Source organism: Lissotriton helveticus, chromosome 1_1 (assembly GCF_964261635.1).
Source record: "Lissotriton helveticus chromosome 1_1, aLisHel1.1, whole genome shotgun sequence".
NCBI classification, from domain to species: domain Eukaryota; kingdom Metazoa; phylum Chordata; class Amphibia; order Caudata; family Salamandridae; genus Lissotriton; species Lissotriton helveticus.
In genome coordinates, this window is record NC_136057.1 from 1341799064 (window position 1) to 1341823880 (window position 24817).

The 24817-nt window shown below is 44.3% G+C and overlaps 1 protein-coding gene across 1 annotated transcript in view; it reads right to left on the reverse strand.

Annotated features, from left to right (window-relative positions):
- Window positions 1-24817, reverse strand: part of LOC144772869 (coagulation factor XI-like) — a 297549-nt gene that overhangs the window by 45611 nt on the left and 227121 nt on the right. Inside the window, exons 6-9 of the mRNA XM_078657511.1 lie at window positions 21629-21741; window positions 17956-18124; window positions 15022-15125; window positions 4160-4319 (exon numbers count right to left, since the gene is read on the reverse strand). Coding sequence (XP_078513637.1) covers window positions 4160-4319; window positions 15022-15125; window positions 17956-18124; window positions 21629-21741 — 546 coding nt within the window. The remainder of the gene's footprint in view (window positions 1-4159; window positions 4320-15021; window positions 15126-17955; window positions 18125-21628; window positions 21742-24817) is intronic.

Genomic DNA, 24817 nt, shown 5'->3' on the forward strand with positions numbered 1-24817 from the left:
GCATAGGTGCTCAGCAGTGACAAAGACTACCCATGCACAGGTGCTCAGCAGTGAGATATTCCATGCACAGGTGATCAGCAGTGACTGAGACAACCCATGCATAGGTGCTCAGCAGTGACAGAGACCACCCATGCACAGGTTCTCAGCAGTGACAGAGACCACACGTGCACAGGTGCTCAGCAGTAACAGAGACCACCCGTGCACAGGTGCTCAGCAGTGACAGAGACCACCTGTGCACAGGTGCTCAGCAGTGACAGAGACCACCCGTGCACAGGTGCTCATCAGTGACAGAGAGACCACCCATGCACAAGTGCTCAGCAGTGACAGAGACCACCTGTGCACAGGCGTTTGCAGTGAGAAATTCCATACACAGGTGCTCAGCAGTGACAGAGACCACCCATGCACAGGTGCTCTGTAGTGACAGAGACCTCCCGTGCACAGGTACTCAGCAGTGATAGAGACCACCCGTGCACAGGTGCTCAGCAGTGAGCTATTCCATGCACAGGTGCTCAGCAGTGAGATATTCCATGCACAGGTGCTTTTCCAACTCCTCAGAGAGTGCAGAAGCCAAGCACAGCAAGATCGACTAGTGTGATCCCATCTTCTCCAAAGAGGAAGAACGCCGTATTCACACTCCAATTGACACAAAATCTGAGGCACCTATAATGAGACACTTTACCTGATTTCTCATTCAGAGCAAAATCTCCTCCTTTTTAAGGTGGATGAAATGTCATTTTCTCACTCCACGGAACATGTTTCTAGAAGTCTAGCAACCCCAAGCACTTCCTGTTCTAAGGGCTAATGGAGGAAGTAGTTTCAGTGTCCTGCACTTGGCTCCCAGCACACCAGGATTTCAATAACTCCCCAGGGTTTAAGTAGATAGGCCAACTCACTTGTAAATAAATGTAATAAAGCTATTTCTGCATTGACTAGCATAACTGAGGAATCCATGCCCCAGCAGTATCATTATTTTATGTAAACTGAAGGCTACAGTGCGAATTGAACCTGTTTATCTGCTAACATAACTCCTTGACGAGCCACTTGTGAGAAAGTGGGTTGTTGGTTGACTGGTGTGAGCCCTGGTCAAGCAACAGCCACAATCCATTGCAGTGTGAACCACAAAAAGTCACTAAATTAAGCATGCTTATTCCTAGATACCTTGGCATAAAATGCAGCCAGGCTTAATTTATGGGCAATGTGTACAGCATTTATGCAGCACACAGTGATAAAGTAAAAACAAAACATAAGAAAAATTCCAAACCGATTCAGCCAAAAATAGAGTACATTTTAATGAATTATTTGACATCAAAATAACAAAAATCAAATCAATGGATCTAGAGTTAAGAATTTCGAAAGTTTTTAGTAAAAACTAGTGTCTTAAAGATAGACACCCCAATCGCGGGCATCTAGTCACACAAACATCAAAGTGCCAACTGCTGACATCTAGTCAGGCAAAGTTGAAAAATGTGGTCAACCATGATGAAGCATAGTTCAGATACAAGATGTAGATTAGGCCCGGGCTTAACTTTGGACTTAGAAGAAATTCTGACAAAAAGTGTCTTAGAATATAAAGTTCAGGAGGGCAGGGCTGCAGGAGGTGTTCATGGGGGAGCATCATCTATGCTGAATGGCCTTGGGTTGAAATCATTGTGACGATTTCTACATTCATAATAGTCACCAAAATGGAAGTCGAAAATCTCCAGAAGTACAAGGCAGAGGGCTATAGTTAAAGACAGTTTCATGAGGTTTAATACCTATTCGTTGAAGACTCGTGGGAAAGGATTTGCTGCTGTGGAGAATAATGTCACGGGAGAAGGCCAAAGTCAATCTCCCTGGTGATGCACCTCAGGCAGATAGGTGAGCAGGTTGGTCCTGGGTTGCCTCCTGGTTCTCAGGCAGTTTTTGGCTAAATTTTGTTTGTCGTCAGTTTTGGCATTTACCAATCTGGGCACCTTAAGCACCACAACCAGGACTCGTGGGATACCTCTTGGGGGTTCAGGACTCACTCAGGCTGGGTCCACGTGTGGATTCAAGATGGTTGGAACCTTTCATGTCCCAGTGGCTTTACACAGGAGGGCAGCAAACTAGTCTTTGGATTCACCCTGGTGGTCCTGGGCGCAGGTGAAGATGTAGGACTCAACAGCAGGGCTAGTTTCTGCTGCTGTGCGCGAAAGGACTTCCTTGCTGTGTGGAGTCTGCCTTGAGCCCTGAATCTGGCAAGGGGCACAGCAGGTCACAGCTACACGCAGTCCTCTAAGAGTCTTTCCACAAGTCCAGTGGTGGACTTAACTGTGTCCTATTTTTATACCTATGGTGCCCTTCTTCTGGAGGGTAGATGACGTTTCTGGAAAGGTTCTTTGAAGTGAATGGAATGTCCTGACTCTCCTCCCCTGGCTCCAAGCTGGCTGCAGTAACAATGCAGGGTCGTTGGGCCCTCTGTGTGATAGCAGAGCATGGATTTTTCAGTTGCAAATGGGGCTATGCTCAGCTTCGCCCCCATCCCGCCAGTAGATGGCCCAATGAGGCGCACCTAATCCCTCTATTGTATGACTGTCTGAGAAGAATTCACAAAGTCTAACTGTTAGTTACACCCAGTCATGCTACCAAAGACAGGCTGCAGGAACAAAGGGCTAAGAGCAGGAAAATGAGAATTTTCTAAAAGTGTCATTTTCTTAATTGTAATGAGAAATCCAACTTTACCATTAAAGATTGGTTCTCATTACAGTTTCATAGATACCACATTTGATGTATCTACCTGGCCTCACAGTATTGAAAAACAAATTTGAGAGTTTTTCACCACCAGGCCATATCAAACGTAACCCCTTCGCTGCGGGGAGTAATTCCCCCGCTGTGCTGGGGGGAGGGGTGCACACACAGCGCCCGCATGCTCCTGACGAGCTCAGCTTGTCATGAGGCACGGCACTCCTGTGCTCATGACGAGCTGAGCTCATCACAGGTGCACCGGTTCCCGTGGAACGCTCAGCACAGCAGGGGAATTATCCCTGCATGCAAGTGTTCCACGGCTCATGCACCGTGCCTCATGACGAGCTCAGCTCGTCATGAGCATGGAAAGTGTTAAAAGAACATGTCCAAACTTGTGCCCTTTGTGTTACCTTGGGCCTACGTTAGTGTCTTATATGTAATAAAAGGGGAGTTAATACCATGTCGACTTGCAGGTGTACAACTGCATATGTTTTAAGGTGCTACTCAAGTGAGTAGCACAAAAAGTGCTGCAGACCCACTGGTAGAATTTTATTCATAGGCCCTGGATTTAAGGTATTCCACTTTAAAGGGGCTTATAACTTCATTAAATATGCCAATTAGGTATATGGCAATTAAACCATGCTTAGGGGAGGGAGCACAAGCACTATATCACTAGTTAGCAGTGGTAAAGGTCACAGAGTCCTATGGCCAACAAAACATATTTTAGTAAAAATTGAAGGTAAGTAAGCAAAATGTTTGGGGAAGTCCACCCTGAGAAGGATAGGTTTAACACACCCCAAACTTTTGAATGGCACCTGGCCTTTGAAGTTGTGCCGAACCTTCATGTTCCAGTTTATCATAGGTATCTGACCCACCACTTATACACCTCTCCTGGTCCCAGTAACCCCTTTCTGTTTGTAAGTGCATTAAAACAGCTAACTAGTGATCTGAGCGCTATTTGAAACACTTTCAATAACACAATACATTAAAGCCATCTAAGCTGATAACCTGAGTACCAGCAAATTTGAACAAAAATAACATTAGCTACCTAGAGCTCCTTGATCCTTTGTGTTCATCTCAAGATACTTTAAAAATGTTAATATCCCTCTTTGAGGCCCTGGGCTGCCCCAAACTTCTCGGCAAGGAGTGGGGCAAATGGTTCAACTTATTACCCGCTTGAAGGATTCAACTGTGTCGTGTACATGTATATCTGTAAGCAAATGTCGTACTCATTCCACCTGTGCCTCGTGAGTTTCTGTCTGCTTTTCTCGAACGTAATTCATCTCAATAATGTGCTTGATTTGCTACCGATGTATTTTTGTTCTGAAAAAATCAATACATTTGATTATCAACAATTTCTTTTTTTAATATATGTTATTTCAGTCCTGCTCTTGTTGCAACAACACAGGTATGATGAGACATTTACTCAAACTTGACTTGAAGAAATACAATTTACCGTTGGGCTACGTTAGATATGATGTCTTCCACGTAGGTGAAAAACTGACAAAAAGGATCCTCTTTGCACAACTCCTGACATTGTTGGTATGAGTCGGCCTTGACCACCCTCCGGTCCTTTCCTGGAAAGTCCAAACGTTTAAAAAGGTGGTCACTGCATCCTGCAAGAGAAGAGATTACAGCTGAGGGAAGCATTATATACACATACACTCCTAGAGAAGCATAGAAATAAAGTCTGATGGATTCTAGTTTCCTCTGTGGTATGCTTCTCATGGCTGCTTCACTTGGCATGTTGACAAAGAGGATGGGAAAATTGCTTTAAAATGTTTCCACTCTCACCAGGATCTATGTGCAAATTAGTAACTAGAGAGACAGGGTGAGAAGCCCTGCTAATCAATAGTTGTGTATACCTTCAACCCACTTCCCACCACTCAGTGGTAGTATTCATCAGTGTATTTATGGCCAACTATGTTGCCTGCCTAATCCCTGCACAATCCTCAGACCAGATGGCATAAAGAAGTGGTGTACTTCAAAGACATGACTATAGAAGAGGCCTTACTTATAACATTATGTTACATGGGTCAGGACTTTGAGAGAAAAGGCAAATGTAGAAAAACAAGGAGAGCAGCGGAAGAGCAAGAAAGTAGGGGTGAAGGAGAGTTTTGATGGTTTACTGGTATTGTTTAGGACACGCCAAGAAAACAGGAAAAAAGAGGAGCATAGAGATCAGACTCTGGCAGGGTACGCGATTAAACAAGCATTGGCAGAGAAAACTAGAGTGGCCATGGGAAGTATGCATTTTTTTCCTCGTGAAACTTACGCAATCTGCACAAAAATGAGCACTGACTTAAAAATATTAAAATGAGTGACCCAGAAGCCCAGGCACACACAGTCTAAACAGTGAAAGTTACTCCTTTGAAGGATGTATCATGCAGGTCACATACACTTGGATGTTAGTGTTAGGAGCTGGGTTAGCCATAGGTGTGGAAATTTACATGAGGGGTGAAGTAGGCATCCACACCACAATACACAGATAAAAAAAGGTCTTGCTATAACCTTGGCTTAAAAAAACAGTACACTGCCACCACCGCACTATGTACTAAGCCCATGGCAGGGGCAGTAAGCCAGTGTCTGTACAATGAAGACACTGTTGTGGAACTTGGCTCCATGGTTCACTAATGAGGTCCCATTCTTGGTTTCATCCATGGTACTTTCTGCAGACTACTGCTGATCTTTGGAACAAATTCACTTGGGCTCTTTATGTACTATCAGTGTGGAAAAGCTAGCAATAGGTGACCTCCAAAAGCTTGTCCAATGTCGGCTGATGTGTATTAAGGGTTGGTTGCATACCCTTATCCAGGACACGGGCTAGAGACAATATTAGTGCCCCCTGGTCCATGGAGCTCTATTGGTCCTTCCCAAATGAAGACAACTAACTGTTCAGTGAGGGACATGTTTCTGGAAAAGGGAAAAGGATTTTAATTTAAGAGAGAACACAAGAAGTGAATGGTTGATGCGAGATCTGGACAATGGTAGGCGAAGGAAGGCAGTTACTTAAAGTTTTATCACATTGTAATACAGGCAGAGTTCTTTGTAAGCACTGAAAAAATACCCTTACACTGTGTTTTTGGGGGATTTTTACAAACTTCGAAAATACTGAAAACCTTTGGTAAAACCCTACTGGATTTCACAGGAAACTGTAAAGAGAGCATGAGCTGGCCTACATAAATTATGAACTACATTAGGTAAATGTCAATGGAGCAATTATATTTATTGTTGTCACAGTAAAGTTGTAACCCAGCTAAGCGACTACAACTCCAAGGGCTGGCAGCGTATGGAAGTTAAATGTGAGAATATACACAGCCTTTTGCCTAAAACCCTGGGGCCGGCAGCTAAAATTGGAGCAATAATTATAGAAACCATATTAAATCGAAAGAGCAAACCCCCCCACTCCACCTTTCCTTCATAAGCTGTAGATAAGTGGTAGATGATAAGATATTGTTGTGTCTAAATTCAAGGGTGATAGGGTCGGTGGCTCTGGGTGTTTAGGGAGGGTAAGCAGTCGAGGGAGGGGCAGTTGTGGGGAACAGCCAAAGTAGCTTCAAGTAGGGGGGGCAAGTCAATTTATTAAACTCCGTAGATAGAAGACTTATGGAGGGAGACCAATACACAGCACAATCGTCTGATCTCTGATCAACTGTTAGCAACATCTTTGACATACCCAGTATAAACCAGAGTCTATATAACCAAGTAGTGTACTGGGGCTCCTGTCAGTGCCCCATAAAGCAAGGATGACCTGATGTGCAGCACCTAAAGCTAATGCCATGTGCTTCCCTAGGCTGGCAATCTAGGGATAGAGGAATTGAACGCTTCATCAATGCCATCTAGCACCTGATCCCAGAAGCGACCAAGTTTGGGGCAGTGCTATAAAAGATGAAGTAATGAACCTATCCCTCCACAGCCCCTCCAGCACTATTTAGAGCGTTCAGAATTCCATGAGCCGAGTCGTGCCGGGAGCAAATACCAGTAGGACATGATCTTGAATGCTGTCTGTGTTCTGGTCATGTTGTGTGCACTGTGACTGGCTCTATTGTAATATCAGTCCACTCAGCATCAGAGAGAGGCCTACCATTCTCGTCCTCCCACCTACTCTGCCCCACGAAATGAGAGTTAGCCTCCTCTCTATTGAGGATGGTGTACAACTCCGTGATGAGTCGCCTGTTGTTTTTCTCAAATATTAACCATTTCTGGGAAGGAGTCAAAGGTCTCTCCGCATGGGGCTGGAAGGAAGGCTGCAAGACCCAATGGCGGACCTGAAGGTATTGCATATGATCAGTTTCCTCTAGGCCATAGTCTGCTTTCATTTGGTCAAAGGGGATTATCCGTTGAGGGTCAAACAGGCAGCACATCTGCTTGTGGATGCTGTTAAGCTAGCGGTGGAACTGATCAGGTTGAAGTCCTGGAGTGAAGTCTAGCTTAGAGAGGATCGGTGTCATCCGGCAAGGGAAGATTGTTAATCCCACTCTAAGTGGGACCACATCCCATATGCGAAAGATAAAGCTTGTGTCTGGAGAAGAGTATAGTCCCCAGGCCTGATCCATGAAGCACCAGTGTTAGTTAGTGAGTGGTCTGCTCCTTTCCACTAAGAAATGTAACTGCGAGGCCTGTAAGGAAGGCACTGTGAGGCCACCTCCACATGTTGGGCTGTACATAAGTTCTTTGTGGAGGAGAGGTTTCTTACCTCCCCAAATAAACCTGTAGATATCTCCCTGCATTAAATGGAGTGCTTACTTGGGCGGGGTCAGCTGTAAAGCCTGGAAGAGTTAAAGAATGCATAGTAGTATGGTAATTTTAATGGCCGCGACTCTGCCCAGCCAAGAGAGAGATCCAGGCATTCCCATTTGTGGATATCGGTCTTTATTTCTTTGGACAGCGATTCATAATTGTTTGAAACATTTTAGGGAATAGAATGAGCTAATTTGATCCTGAGATAAGAAATAGAGTCTGAGGCCCAGTCAAATGGAAATTAGGACTTAGTTAAATGTTCAGTCGGGGGAAGGATAGATAGATTTAGAATTTGTGATTTTTGCATGTTCACCTTGAAGCCAGAAAAGGATCCAAAAGTCTTAAGCTCTGTAACCAGGGCAGGGAGAGAGGCCAGTGGATTAGAAAGGGTCAAGATTACGTCTTCAGCATAAAGACTGATGAGATGATGTTCCCCTCCAAAATGGAAACTGGTAATATCCGGATGTGCTCGTATGTGCTTGGTGACGGGCTCCATATACAAGGCAATGGGGAAGAGGGTGGAGGGGGCAGCCCTACCGCATTCTGCAGTGGAACGGGAAAGGTGAGGACGAGAGCCCGTTAACATGCACTGCTGCCCTAGGACAGCTATAGATGCTTTATTCCATCCAAGGAAATGATCGCCGAAACCAAAAATCTCCAGAGTCCTGAAGTGATAGGGCCAATGCACTCTTGGACGCTTTCTCTGCATCAATTAAGAGCAGAAGGGCCTCCCTTTGAGTCCTGGACACCTTGTAAAATAGGTGATAAATGCGTCTAGTGTTGTCCCCACATTGACATGTTGGTATGAAGCCAGCCTCGTCTGGGGAGATCAGTTCTTTCATAAAGGAATTGAGTCTGTGAGCTAATATGCTAGTAAATAGCTTGGCATCAAAGTTTAAAAGAGAAATTGCTCTATAAGACCCACAGAGAGCTGGGTCTTTGCCCGGTTTGGGAATCACAGAGATGGAAGCCTCAAGCATGGAGTCTGTAAGAGAACCTGTGTAGGTGAAGGAATTAAAAAGACGTGAGGATTGGAGCCAGTTCAAGGAAAAATGTTTTGTACATTTTAGAAGGGAAGTCATCAGGCTCCAGAGCTTTCAAAAACTTAAGACGAGATATGGAAGAGACTACCTCTTCAATTCGTATAGGCTTATCAAGGAAGTCGACTGCCGGGGATAGTAGTAGTAGTGGGGTGTGGGGACAGGTTGTAAGACAGTCTGAGGGATCTACATGAGTCCCAGCTGAATCTGTATAAGAGTCTTATAGAAATTTTGAAAAGCATCCACGATCTGTGGGTCTAACATACCTCTGTGGCCGGGGTGGTGCAGATCATCTGGATAGTCCGTAAATGGACCTTGGTCCGTAGGTGATGTGCTAGTAGCTGCCAGCAATGGTTGCTACCAAGATAGAACTTATGTTTGAGACAAACCAAGGCAAATTCTGCTCTATCTAGATCTAAGAGATTAAGGAGCAAGCACATTTGTTCTAGTACTCTCCAGACCCATTGGGTTCCAGTGCATTTGTTTATGGTCTATAGCTCAAGGACTTTCAGTTGAAGAACTTGTTTCTTTTTCCGGGTGCGATTTTCGGAAGTGGAGATAGCAATAAGTTCCCCTCTGACTACTAATCTCAAGGCTTCCCTGAGTGTAGAAGGGTAACCTGATTCATATCATTGGTCTGAATGTAATCGATAATCGTCTTGCATATGGCTGAGACCATCGTGGGAGATTGGAGTAAAGAGACCCAAAGGCACCAGCATGAGGAGTTTTTCTGGCTGACATCAATGTGTATAGTAAGAGTTAGAGATGATTGGTCAGAGAGCGCACGGGGAGCTATGGATGTGTCTCTGAGAAGCGTCTGGAGGGCTGGGGTCACAAGAAAATAATCAATACGAGCATACATATTGTGTGTGGCTCAAGAATAATGAGTGTAATCCCTTGTGTGAGGATCTTTTGAGTACCAGATATTGCTTAGGACACAGTCTGCCAAGAAAGGGTCCCCTTCTGGCCAAAGCGCTGACCAGAATGGTCAAGGACATTATCCATGACCAGATTTAAGTTGCCAGAATAGCACATCTGGGTTTTGAAGGAAGGGAGAGAGGGCGCTGGTGATGAAGGCTTCCTGCTGGTCATTTAGAGCGAATATATTAGCCAGGGTCAAATGAAAGGTCCCCACTCTAAGTCGATATGCCAGAAAGCTTGATCTCAGTCACTTTAGAGATTATGTCCCCCTTAAATTGTGTGGAAAACAGAATAGCTACCCCTCCTTGTTTTGATGAGTTGGAAGACCAAAGCTAGCATGGAAACCAGTGATATTGCATGTGGTGTACATCTTTAACCAACAACTGTGTTTCTTGAAGTAGTCATATATCTCTGCCTGAGCGTTCTAGAAGGGAGAGCATCGCTTTCCATTTAATAGGGTTGTTAAGACCTCTGACATTGAGGCTCGTGACTTTAATTTCCAGGACTGGAAGTGCTAAGGGCAGGCAGTTTGCAGGAGTGAGAAAAAGGGCAGGCATAGTGGTAGCCCAGGGAGAAAAGTGGATATTGTGCCCAAACACAAAGTGAGTGAAACCACCCATGAGAGATAATACAACACAAGAGAAAATGACGGCGGACTGAAACTTCTGCACCTCGTGCTAGTTTCAAATATATCTCAAGGCCTGCGCAACAAGCCCGGGCATCAGCCGTCAGGTGACGCCTCTGTGATCCAGATCCTATACAAAGCAAGGGGTGGGCGTGCACCAGGTAACAGAGTCCAGAGAATGATGTAGAATTTTCAAAGAAAGTCTTTATTTTCAACAGTTAATATCCTTACGATATAGCCGCATTAAACTCAGCCAATGCGTTTCGTTCTCTCATATAGAACTTCATCAGGGCTCAAAAGTGCGAGTACCCTCATGAAACTTGAGTATGGCTACACCCACAGAATGCCGCAATGGAATGTACTGGGTGCAGTATAAAACGTAAACAGGCCCGGTCCGGCCTGACGTCTAAATAAAGGCACGTGTCCTTAAGTAAGGAGAAATATGCAGGATCGTATTCCAAAACTAAGCAACCGAGCGCAGTTAGCATGTAAGTGAAGCCGGAACCGGCCTCTTACTGTAGAATTGTAATGAAACGAAGATTAGATCATACGAAATTCCCAGGCCCAAGTATGGCTTCGCAAAGAATAAAAAAACGTCCGAGGGTCAAGAGATGAAGGAATGTTGACCCCAAAAACAATAAAAAACAAATAACATCGTAGTCAAAATAACCATTTGGAAATGCCCATTAACAATGGCATTCGGCACACCGAGGTAGGCCAGCAGCAGAGAAACAGGATTTGGATTCCTAGGTAACAAGAGCCTCTCTGCCAAGCGAGGCTGCCTTCAATGCATTAGAAATGCAGGGTGAGATTCACAACAAACAGAGAAGACTCAATGGAGGACAACATCATGTAGGTCTGCCTCCTGTGCCAGAGGCAAGCTTATCCAAGACATCTCAATATTCCTGCACCAGCTCTTCAGGACCAGGGTGTGGGAGCCGCTTGGACCTCTTTATTGTCTACCATGGTGATGGATGCGTGGGAGAGCCACAAGGGAATCCTGCAGTGGGAGAGGGGGTGGGGATTGCTCTCTGAGTCCCAGTAACCATCAGGCTTCTTTCAGTGACTGCCCCTCCCTGCGAAAGACTAGATGGCAGTGGTTTCCCCTCCTGGAGGATACTTCTCTAGAACATAGGTAATCAGTCACTGCCTTAAACTCCTTGTCGTTAAAGGGTAATGAGAGAAACGTCTTGGAAGGGGTCTATGGTGTGACCTTTGAAGTGGATGGACTGTTTCATTCTGGCGGCTTTCGGACTGTCCTCCTTTATCTGGAAAAAGTGAAGACAAGCTAGTATGTCAGATGAGACTGTGCCCCAGGTGGACTCTGTTGAGACGCAATTCGGTATTGAAGTCCCAGTCGAGGATGGAGCGGAAAAGTGATTGGGCGTATTCTCATATGCCGGATCCCTCCGCTGCTGGAGGGATGCCAATGGTTATTCATAAATGCCCAACAACCTAGGTGAGAGGTAGATAGAGTAACACCTATAAACATTAAGATGAAGTCCATCATTTACCAGAGTTTTCCACCTCTGCATTTACAGGGAAGTTTGACAATGCTTCACAAGTGGGGAGATTATCCAGTTCAATGTGTGGGGCATCTCTAAACCTCCATGTTAGGACCGGAGCCCATCTGTAACCTAGCCATGTTTAAAGAAAGACGTGGTGTGAATGGTCAGGACGTATTGTACCTATGAACTGTGTTGCAGTTTGACAATGTGTGACTCACAAATATATAATCTATTGGACTCTAAGAAACAAGAGGGGGTGGGTATATTGAAAAGGTCAAGTCCCATGTGTGCTTCCACTTATCTACTAGACCAAAGTCCCACACCAATCCAGGAACTGCAAGGTAAGTCCGTGCATTGAATCCGACAGACATGAAGAATGTCACTGGGCTCCTGATAATACACAACTCAAAATGTCCAGCACACATCACAGAGGTGCCTAACGAAGGAACCACAACTTCAATCAACTTTGGAAACAAGGTTTCATCCATGTCTGGAGTTATGTACTTATTGATCAAACACACATCCTGCCTGTCAGTCCTGGGTGTGAAATATCATCCCTCCTGGTCTGTCAACTCTGCAGTAATAATACCAATCTAGATGGAAAAAGTAGAATAGGAGGCCAATATATAAAGCCCCCTCCATCTACTAGCTAATTCAGTATGTTACAGTGTGTTCAAATGGTTCTCCTACTGAAAAGCTATCCCCGCGACATAATGTAAACTGATTGGGTTCTCCGGCAGAATGTGATGAGGGACCCCAGAGTCTCCCATACCGCTCAGGGATTCTTTGGCTGATTGGGGGCCCCTGACAGGTTGCCCCCACCATAGCAATGCAATCTGGATGTCTGTGTTATACTCCAGCTATCCCAAGTCCTTCCCTTCCAAAATGTAACACTATATGTTTTGTAGTGTAATTATTTCGCTCAGATATTCCATTTCATCCATTGATTTTTTAAGGCATGGGCAAAATGTGTTCTGGCCCAGGGGCCCAGCTCTTCAGGGCCACCCCCCTATAAAGTCTACTTGACTGAATGCCCGAGCCATCTGTCTTGTGAGATTCCTGGCCTGATATCCTGGAATGCTGCTTAACATAGATTGCTATTAATACAATTTATTTTAATTACATTTTTTAGTGAGGTGGAGACTGGGTGATGCTGGGAACCGTAACAAACATTGTGCAGAGAAATGTTCAGCGCCGGATTTAGACTTGATAAGGCCCTAAGCTATTTGAAATATGGGGCCCTTTATAAGTCCAGATATTCTATGTGACTATGTCAGTGACAAATGTGATTTTCGGATACCTAGAGGGTTAAACTGAAATACAATTAAGAAGTATATTGATAGTGAAATAATACATCTTTAACTTAAAATCATTTTAATTCATAACAAACTTAAAAATGCAAACTCTGGTAAAAAGAAACAAAAGTTCTTTTAAAAGGCACAATTTACAAAGGCTTATTATCTAATCTCTTAAAACATGTTATAAGGATTAAGGAATTATATTAAACTAAAATATTTTCTTTCTTGCCTTTGCCAGAGCAAAGTCACTGATGACATCATCAAATGATAAACTGCGTAGTTTGTCGCTTTCTATGCACATGAGACTGAGGGAACATAATTTATCTTGAGTCATTGTTGTTCAAAATTCATTTTTTATTCTCTTCAGCTGAGAAAAAGATCTTTCTCCAAAGCAATTTGCAACCATCATACTAAGAAACAATCTCAAAATTGCTTCTACATTAGGGAATGCTGATTGGACACAATCGTTAACTATTACCCTATACAGATCCTGATGTGTCAGACTATCTTGTTCCGCTGAACCATGGGCTTGACTATGTCTAACGTAACATCGGATGCCCAGTACCTAAAAGGACTTTTAATTTTAACGTTGCCTGCCCCTGCGCTCTATTACTGAAGGCAGATCTAAAGCGCAGAGGCAGCCAACGTTAAAATCAAGGGGCCTTTCAGGCATTCCTTCGATTTTATCAACGCTGCTACGGCTGAGTTAGAGGCCCACTTTACTTACCTCATAACTGCCCGATTTTACAGACTCTGCAACTGCTCGATTAGGTGCCCACTTAACTCACAGCTGCTCCGGGAGGCCCAGATCGAAAACAAATGCGAAGTGCGGTTCCAGGCTGTGATGTACTGTTTCAGGCTGCAAATCGCGGTGCCAGCCCGGAAATGACAGGTGGCGCATGACTAAGAGGAAGAACATCACGTTCTTCAGCCCGCCCCGCCCCGCCCCAGCTAAGCTCAATTCAGCCAATCGGAGCAGCTGGTTTGTGTGAGGGCGGGCAAGGGCGATGATAGCTGTGAAAGACAATGAAGGATTACAAAATAAAATGCTTTTAAAGCCTTATATGACGTCTCAATAATTAGATAGCAGAGCAAGCTACTCTCAGAGGGTCGGCGAGCTACTACCGGTAGCTCGGGATTGACCGGTTGGAGTTGGAGACCCTGCCCTGCCCTAGGCAAATAACGCTTTGTTCTTCAAAAAGACGCGCTAAAAATATTGGGTGAAGAGTATGGGACATCCCGGACGTGCAGCATTTAGACTAATAATATTTTTTGGGGGCCCCCAAGAAAGTGGGGGCCCCAAGCTATAGCTTGTGTCAGCTTATATGTAAATCCTGCGCTGGAAATGTTGTACTTATGTTTTAACCCCATGCAACATCTATAAAAACAAAGTTGATTTAGAACCAGAGATTGTTTCACATATGAATAAAAGGAGGAAAGTATTTGATATAGTTTAATTACAATATTGAAAACTCTTATCTTACTGTTTGACCTTCTAGTTCATGTATTCTGTGCATATTGTGTACTTATTTGTTTTTTGTAAACACTTATCACAAACATAATACTTCAGCAGATTTAGACAGTAAGAAAGTGACTTAGGATGTCTTCCGTCACAAGAACTTCCTAAACAAAATTAATTTAAGAGAATTTTTCTCCACAAGGTATATCTTTCAATAATATATTCCTACCAGGAAAGAAAAACACATTCAGTCCTTTTTCCACTTGCAAACGTTTTGCATAGTCTTATGCTCTATTTGCATATACTTTGTCACTTCATGTGATCTATTTGGATGGGAAAAAAACATGCAATGCATGGGCTCAACCAATGTCTTAGTCAGAAATGCACAACGCTGCTGAAAGAAAGACTGGCAGTCTATCAACTCTGCACATATTGAACATATTTTCCTCAAAACAGTTTCCCTAAAACTGTAGCTCTTGATTTAAAATATTACCCTTGAGGTGGGTCTGCACACAAATAGACATTGCACTGAGAAACTAGGATTTATCCTAAATGGACCGGTGAGATTGTTTTTGCCACACAACGTGATGTTCCAAACCCAGGGGACTTACCCAGAGACACCCAAGCGTTCAATGATAATTAAAGATTTACCCAAATGTGAAACCTGTTTTAGAACCCACCTTACAAGTATAAATTTACAAGCCATGCAGTAGAATGTTGAACTTACTTCTTTTAATCCCAAAGCTTCTTAGCGAGAAGCCTGAAACAACGTTGCTTAATTGAGTCATCGTCGGCATCATTGTGGGAGAGCTCTTCAGATAGCAAAAGAACCTAATGAAAAATAGATTACCAACCAATCAAAATCTAAATATTTATTCTGCCCTATCATGGTCTACAGGCATCATGTGTCGTTTTCCATTGTTTAACCAGCGGAATCATCTGAAAAGACTCAGCTGCTGCTCCTTTGAAGAATGTAGACAACCCACAGAAGAAACTGCAGAACATTTAAAAGGGAAGTGGACATTGTCAAAGCCTCCCTGGGATGTTCTTGGGTATAAAACATCCACTCCACTCCATCAATACATTGTGACTGCTCTGACTGGATCATCGTGTTCCTACCTCTTCCTCCCAGGTGTTTCTGACTCCAATCCCAGCTCCTCTCTCACCCTTCAGTGTAGCATAGTGTTTGGAGGTCAGGTTTTCAGCATCTTTTGAGGTCTGAGGATCTAGCAGGGACTGTCTCGTGGCCCAAAGTCTTCCTTTGCTCCTACTGCAGTCATTGGGAATGTTTCAGTCACCAAGGACAACAAAAGTAGCTCCTATGTGCCTGTACTTTTGTAGATGCCAGAAGTGATCATGTTTTTAATATGCCATTCATGGTCCATGCACTGATGGCCTCATAGAAGAATGGACTGCAAGCCCACGGCTACTGCACAAGCAAATATTAGATGCTTAAGCAGCGTGCCTACAAACCCATTATTAACAGACCTATTATGAACATGGGCAACAGTTCAAAGCTGCAGGAATGGAGAGAAATAAGAATTTTAACAATACAGTTTGTTAAAGCTAATCTGAAATTGATGCTTCAACAATGCAAATGCAAGCTGTGCAGCATCTTGCCCAGTATAGCTTCAGTGTTTCTATAACTTCATGCAGGTTGTCTGTGAGCCATGTCATCCTGAGTGTGATAACACATTGCTCCACTGGGAAGAGTTCTACCAGTGACAGTTGAGAATCAACATTGTGTTATGGACAAGCTTGGGTAACATCTGTGATCTTGGGGGGGTGTCTTAGAAACTGTCTTGTATATCTGGTGAATTTGTAAAGAAACTTACATGCAAGTCTAAAGAGTCTATTTGCAGCTGCAGTCTGTGCTACCCGCAACAAAGCTCAGCCTGGGTTCCAGACAGAGCCAGATCGACCATGTATCCCATTGAGTAACCCAATAGGAGCGGGCAGCTTCGGAGGCCGGCTTTTGAAGGCCATGGCCATGGCCACTGCATTCACTTGTGTGACTTTCTCCAGCTCCCAGAGGTGAAATGAAGCAGACACAGTGGCAATGAGAGTGTGAGTGTGTGTGTGAGAGCGGTAGAGTGAGGAAAAGACAGAGAGAGAGGCCTTGAATCCAGAGGAGACTTTTGATTGTCTGCAAGCAAAATTAGTTCAAGCATGTTCTTGAAAGAGTAACCTACTTTTGTATTTTGATTGCTTTGGGGCATTTTCCATCACCCAACAAATCCCACAAATAATAGGAGGACAAACATGAAGCTCAGGCACACCTCAAAAATAATTTCTTCTTAAAGACAGAGGGGCAGATCTGCAAGGAAGTGCCGCAGCGTGGCACCGCAAGCCCTTTGGCTGCGCCATGCTGTGGCACTTTCAAAGCACAGGGATGCAACATATTTACAAGAATATGTCACATTCCTGTGCTCCCCCCTGCCCTGGTGCACAAACTGCAGCCATGCGCTGGTGCAGGCACCCTTGCACCATGGTGCAAGGATGACTGCGTCATGGGGAGATGTTTTTTGTGCAGAAAGGGGCACCTTCCTGCACAAACACAATCGCTACAGGCATTTTCCTCTTTCAATGTGTGCTTCAGAATGCAGCACGCATTGAAAGAGGAAAAAACGAGGAGAAATGAAAACATTTCTCCTCGTTGCGCCTCACTACGCCACTTCTAGGGTGGCGTAGCATTCAGACTCATCTCCAGATTTAAGATTTCTGGTAAATCTGGACATGTGTCTTGTTCCATGGGTGTCGCGTGGGAACACCGACAGCAACACCCATGGAACGCCCCTTCAACGCAAAGTGCTGCGTGCGAAGGGTCCGTATTTACAAGGAGAGGAAAAGTCACGCATGGGTGGCTTATCCTTTCCTTGTAAATATGGAGGAGCCCCCTGCGCCACCAGTACCTCACAAAAAGTGACGTACTAGAGGCCCAGGGGGATTGTAAATCTGCCTCACGATCTCCATTACTATGAAAAGATGAGCATGAATAATGCACAGGGGTCAGAGATAAGGACATTAGCATAACCACATATCAGTGACTGGCTTGAACCCTATATGGACTTCATTAGAAAACCCAAAGATAGGGCCTTATATATCCAGTTTAGAATGGGAACTCTATCAGTCCGTGAATGCACCTCTAAATGGAAACCCCCCCGATCAGACACCCGCCACCTGCCCACACTGCAGCGCTGAACTGGAAACCATCGCACATGTCTTTTTTGTCTGCAGTGCGTATAACAGGCCTAGATCCAAATGGCTAAAACCAGTCTGTCGCCTACTTGAGACTAGAGGCTATGCCCCAGTGTTGAGAATCTTACAATCCGATCCCAATACAGTACTGGCCTGTGGGGTAGCAAAATTCCTTAGCTGGGCGTGGGCGATTAGATTCAAAGCTATATGATGAATTTTTCTCTGACAACGCCCTGTTATATATTTTTTTGCTAACTATTCCAAAGCTGTAAATTGTTTAATGCTGTTTTATCTTGCCCTTTAATTATTTATTAAGTGTTTTAATTAATAACATGAATTGTATTTTTATTGTTCTGTGCTTTTAAGATATTTCAATATCGAATAAAGCTTTGATGATGATATCAGTGACTGCACCAGTATATTATATAAGGACAGACAGACAGATAGATAGATAATGTTTTACTTTCTGTTGTCAGCAGTCCAGTCTGCAGTGAGAAAGGTGAAGTACTGGCAGCGAGGATGGTTGCTGCAGATGAGCTGGCAGTACTCAGCATCAGGAGCCAGAACCTGCTCAAAGTCGTCGCCAGGAAAATCAACCTTGGGAATGAGATATTCTTTACATGTGGCACCACCTGAAAAGGGAGAGAAGGTGAAGAGAGGAATGCATTTTCCTCAAAGACTACCTTCTATTTCACCAATATAACTGTCAAGCTTCTACTCTGCTGCTTCTGTGAGTGACAATTCGTTGGAAGTGGACAGCATGCCATGCCCTACCCTCACACACCTGTAGTGTCAGTCTTGAGATTTAGAATCACTGAAAAGGACCCTTGACTGACTCCAGTGAACGCTGGTTGAGGTGGCAGGAAACCACAATCAGAAACAGATCTGCCCATGCTGCAGCCAGCCCCAAATATATCTAACCTTAAATCCTGATATACTTTGACAATATACAAACCAACTAAAGCTGTGAGATGTACATCCATTCCCACTAATTACAATTAATTTAAAACTAATTTCGCAGTTTAGTTGAAATGAAAATTGAGGCAAATGGGCAAAGCGGTAGAAATGTTTGTGGGCTGTGGCCTGTCTTTTTTATAAATAAACTAAATAACATCTCTGACGTGGCCTGCCTCCACCTAAGCCTCATGTGACTAAAGGCAAGTAGAAGACATGAAAGCAGAGGGTGACAGGAGGGAAGGTAGATTGAGCCGAGAGGGCAGGCAAAGAGACGTGGGTGGTGGAAGGAGTCATGAGAGAAGGCAGTAGGAAACATGAGGGCAGGCAGAAGGAGACATGAGGCACAGCAGAGGCAGGCATGAGAGACAGCTAACTGTGGCATGGGATGGAGACAAGAGGGCAAGCAGTGCAAGACATGATGAAGAGATGGCAGAGGAAGACCAGGAAATCAAATCAGCATGAGTAGTGCTAGCAAGCAGAGGAACGGAGAGATGGCAGAGACAGCGGGAGCTGCAAAGAAAGGAGAGAAAAAGATAACATAAGGCAAGAGGCAGCGGGAAGTACTTTGTAGATCTCCATCACAACTGTGATGGTAGGCAGCAAGACTTGGAAAGCAGACACAGACTAAGCGGGTTCACAGAAAAGAATCAGAGGGTTCTGCAGAAGTAGAAACAGTGATGGTAGATACAGAGGGTGAGTCAGTGGGGGCAGACAGAGGAAGAGGTGTTTAAAAAGCAAGCGGTGGTTGAATGAAGAGTGATCAGGTAGATGAATGAATAGGGTACTATTAGTCTATGTCGGAAGTCATGAATGTAATTCTTACATCTCCCACATGGGGATGCCTCCAAGACACATCTCATCCAGGTCATCCTATTTGAGTTCTTGTCCACCACTCATCTATCAGTAGGTGACCTACTCCAACAGGCGCAATTCATGTCTGTTCCATGATACCCACAGTCCATATACTTACTTTATTCCTTACAATACTCTTTACATCTGCTTCACTGTAGGTGCTTTTTGCTCACTATTTCTACTTGCCTTTCTCACACAACAAACCTTAAACTACAACCAACTAGTCATCCATCCTCCTCCATCAAACCCTCTTGTTCCTCACAGCGTCTGCCAACAAAAACACTGTTTTCTTCTGGGGCACCCTACCCTGTTGTCATGTACTGTGAGACCTCCACTGTGTCCTTCCGACTCGGTGTCAGTCCACCCATCACCTCGGTGCTCCTATTGCTAGTGCTCTAGAGGTGTAGTTTGCAGCCAGCTTCCCACCTGAGGTGGCACCAGAGAGACTGGAACATAGTATGGAAGGTGGTTCAAAGTCAGGGCAATGAAGTGTTTGAAGAAGTGTGTGTGTATGCACATGAGATGTATGTATGTATGTATGCAGAGCTTATATAGCGCAACTGTCACCACAAGGGTATCCTGGCGCTGCAACTTAGCCTATAATGACAGCGGGCAATGTGCCGGATTATCAGTAAGGACACTGTTCTCAGTTCTTAGGAAAAAGCCAGGTTTTTAGGCTCTTTCTGAAACTTAACAGGGAGGTCACCTGTCTAATGCTCGAAGGTCGTTCCAGAGGTGTGCAGCCGCTACGCCAAAGGCCCTACCTCCCGTTCTGGATTTCTTAAATTTCACCGTAGTTACCAGAAAGGCACTAGACGAACGGAGATGTCTTGCTGGCTTATACCATGTAAATCTCTCCTGCATAGGGACCGGGCCCATTCCGAGTACTGCTCTAAACACCATGCACAGTGATTTAAAACAGATCCTCTCCCTAACGGGGAGCCAGTGGAGATCTCTCAAGGCCCGACTAGTGGAGGATCTGCGTTGCCTGTTTAATGCCAGCTGTGCCGCTATGGACTGGACCCTCTGCAATCCCTGCAGAATGTATTGGGGAGCTCCCAAATACAGGGAATTGCAGTAGTCCAGTCTACATAGAATTATACTCCTGACTACCAAGGGTCTTGTCTCCTCAGGCAGCAGTGGAAGTATCTGTCGCAATGCCTGTAATAAGGCAAAGCAGACACTGACTGTTTTATTGGCCTGTGATGCCATTTGAAGGTCGTCGTCAATCAGGATACCCAGATTGAGCATGGTCTTAACTGGAACTAGGGGATCGTCTCTTGGAGTGAGTTTAAACTCTAGAGGCAGATGCTGTAACCTTTTACCACAGGAGCAGTACACCACCTCTGTCTTTCCTCTATTAAACTGCAAAGAGTTTTCTTTAAGCCAGCTTGCAGTTCGGCACATACATTCCTGAAAGATCTCCATGGTCACTGCCTGCTTTCCCTCCAAAGAAAACACCAGTTGGGTGTCGTCAGCATAGTTTACCAGGTCAACCCCAAATGACTTTATGATGGGGATCAGCGGGCGTAGATATATGTTGAAGAGAATGGGGCTTATTGCCGAGCCCTGTGGCACCCCATGTAGTACCAAGGACTTGGCGGAGGTAAACGGGTCATAGTTACCACCTGATGCCTCTCCGACAAGTATGATTGCAGCCACTTCAGGGCTCGGCCGTTCACCCCCATTTGCTCCAACCTGCCCGACAGCACCTCATGGCTCACTGTGTCGAATGCGGCCGACATGTCTAGTAACACTAGATGAAGCACAATCGCGGTAGTTGTGTGACTTGCCTTGCTGGGGGTCACCTTGGATGACCACAAATGGAACTACATCCAAGGCCAGTTCTCAAATCACTTCCAAGTGGGCCTGCCAGTGGGATTTGCATTACTTTCAAAGTTTTTAATTACACTTTAGCTGGAGATGAAGTCAACATTGTACATAGTTAGGTAGATGCTCTTTGTGGTCTGATGGCCAGAAAACAAGAGCTCTCTGGTCTGAAAAGAGAGTACATTTGTGTGGTGTGGCTTGCAACTGTGAGGATGGGGAAGTATGCAATGAAGCCAGCAAGGGAGGACTATTTGTCATTAGAAGGAGATGGGGAATGAGATAGAGCTTTACATTATGTATCTGCGGATTAGGGTATGTTTGAGTTTCGAAAGTGATGGGGCAAAGGATGAGGAGAAGAAATGTAATTAATTACATGAAGCGAAGGTTACTGGGTAACACTTCGCTTCCTTTAAAAATATTTCTTACATTGATTTCTGCACAGTCCCTTCACGTCAGCCAGGCCCCCAAAAGTCCCCTGGCTATTGTCCAGTACTTACAAGAGTTGTTGTCATAGCAGTCCCTTGGGCTGAAGCCAGAGATAACACCGGCAAGGATATTAATGACTGATGGAGATGGCAGCTTCATAACGAATTTCTGGAAGCACATCTTACTGGAATTGAAAGGCAGAGCATCCTAATTGAAGTTACTGTTTTATTAATAACACAGAGCTTTTTTATAAACATACAAAATGACAGTGATCCCAGACATTTCTCATTAAATACAGAGCCTTGCTGATACCACAGAGTGTTTTCGTCGATTGTACATCCTTCTTGGTAGGTTGTAGTATACAGCAGTGCATACTGGTGTAAGCATGAAACACTGATCCCGCTTCATTAAAAAAAAATGGATCCTTCCCCAGGTAAATCTATATTTGCTATTCTCAGTGATGTGAGCTGCCCCCTCAGCCCTTCATTCCATGCTGTCTTCTAAATTTAATTTGGCCGGTAATATGCGTGAAATTTTCATGAAAACATAACTTGCTGGAAGAAGACATGAAAGATAATGTCAGGTCACTGGTTTGAGCAAAAATTGTCTTGGTGAGACATTTTGGATTCTTTCCAGTTTCCGTAAGCAAACGTGTAATTGATATTTAGCTCAGATGAAGTTGGTGGGCTTGGGTTAGTTTCCAATCCAACTAACTGCACAAGACTCCCACTGACCAGTGTCCTTACTGTACACATTAGATGTTGATTTTGCTCACAGACATTTTCAACAGGGATCCTTTCACAAATGATTTCTATCAAGAATGTGTGACCATTGTCCTACACTTAAATATATGTATTATCTCACTTGTCATAATGAGGGGACAAATTATTAATACCCGTCCTTTACCTTTTATCCTGATGAAGGCTTCCTATGAATCTATGTATATGAGCCAAAAAGCCATTGTTACACAAAAACACCTGAACATAAATGTGTTATGAGATAATATGTGCAAAGATTTTCTATCATAGATTAAGGGATAGTTTCACAAAGAGTGTTTGGTAGATCATCTAAGTTTATGTCTTGAATGTGCAACAGTCTCTTAGCTTATGCTCAATCATATCAGACATTCTGTCTTCCATTAATGATGATAAAGGATCATTCCATCTTTTAACCCTTATTTTCGAAAACATTTTTAGCTCATATTTTATTAAACGACATTTATGATGGAATAGAACGCTATTCAATAGCCTTCAACTAAGTGATTTACTTTTATTTTTGTATGACCCATGGATTATATATCTTCTGATGGTTAAGGGCCTCATTTAGAGTTTGACAGACAGGGTACTCCATTGCAAACCGAACCTTTGGTCCGCCTGCCTCATTTAGTGCCAGCCAGACCTTTGGTTTTCTGTTGACGGAGCATCCGCAGGGCTGTCAGTGGAAGGCATTACTTCATAAACTCTATTTCGAGTGGATGATAGTAATAAACACTTTATTGCATGATTAATTAAAACCTTCACAAACAGGTAAAACATAAATTTACAAAAAGTAGCTTCATCATTAAATAATGCTAAAAGAGATTGCGTGTGAGCAGTAATTCTACAAAACTGCGGAGGATTAAAAACTAATAGGTGAGGCAGTTCATCAAAACGCTTGTTTTCGTGGATAGTTGCGCCCATGAAGAAATGTTTATGGAGAATATTAAGGTTGATGAACTCGAAGCCGGCCCAGCTGACTGCTGACAGCTTAGGGACCAAGGCAGTAATCGTGGATCTAGTCAAAGTCCTAATCTTCGGCGTTATTGTGGTTGCCTCGTAAACCAGATGACATGGCCTGAAGACTGGTAACTTGTGGGCCTTCCAGGCTTAACTTTGTGTTTGCTTCCCTCATAAACTGGACAAGGCTGCAAGCAAGGTGGATGTTGCTGCCCTCAAAACAGGCCTTTACCGCCTCCCTGCACGATCGAACTTGACTTGCAATCAGGAGCTGTTTTAGAAACTGTCTCCTTTCCACTCCTAAGCCGTTGCAGACGCAAAGTAGATGTATTACGTCTTCATTTTGGTCTCCACACAATCTGCAGCAGTTAGAAGTGTCAGTTTGTTTCCACGGAGGGAGGTGGCGCTTTGCTGGTAGGATTCCCAGCCTCAGATGTAGGAACCGTTCTTTTGTATTTCTTTAAACAACCTGTTCCTAAGATTGAGGCTTTGTTAACATGTAGCTATGGATTACAAACCAGCCGTGGGCCCTCCTGCTGAGGGCAGCTTTATCATCTGTGAGAGATACTATCTTTACTGATTTGTTTACCAGGGCATTGAAACTTTTTTGGGATGAGCAGGAGTCCCGTAAGTCCTGTAGAGCTAGCAGCTTGATTGCTGAGTGAAGCTAACTCATGGCTGGACTGTCATTTCTCCTGGTGATTTCCATCCACAGGTGTGAATTCAATGTGCCCGGCTCGGCTCCCTTTATTTTAAACCAGCACTTGGCGTAGGCCCCCTTCCGTGAGATTTGCTGCTTTTGGAGTCTGAATTCAAGTCTTATTTGGGCTGGTGAGGTGAATTGCAGAAGATTGAATATTATTCTTAAGGCCTTGGCGACCACTGTGTCCAAAGTAACCTCGTCTCTTCCTCTCATTGATTCGCTTCCATAAGTGATCGAGGGTAGCAGTCGGGCTCGAAGCACTTCTAGTAAAGGGAGAAGACTAGGGCCGGTTATTTTTTTCTTGATGTTTTTTAAAGCAACTGCCATTGCGGTCCCTCTGCCTTTGATGGATGCTTTCTGTTTGATGAATGAGGCTTTTCTCTCAAATATGACTCCCAAATACTTGTACTCCTCTATTGGCACCAGCATCCGGTCCCTCATTGACCATCGCAGGTGGGGTTTGTTGATTCCTTGGTTTAGTAGCATTACTTTGGATTTTTCCAGGTTTATGGTCAGCCCATTATTATCGGCGAAGATACTTGTGGTGTTTATCAGATGCTGGAGGCCAATTGGAGTACGGCTGATTAGTAGCAGATCATCTGTATACAAGAGGTTCGATAGACTTAGGCCCTCCAGGTTTGGGGCGTGATGGTTACACTTGTCCAGCTCGGTGGAGAGGTCTGAGACAAAAAGGTTGAACAGAGTTGGGGCCAGGACACAGCCCTGCTTCAGGCCTTTAGTAGTTGGTATTCTCCCAGACAGGGTGTCTCCCGCTCCAACTTTAATCTGGACCCACGTTTCGGAGTGAAGCAGGATTAGCTGGTTTAGAAGGTTTGTGTGAA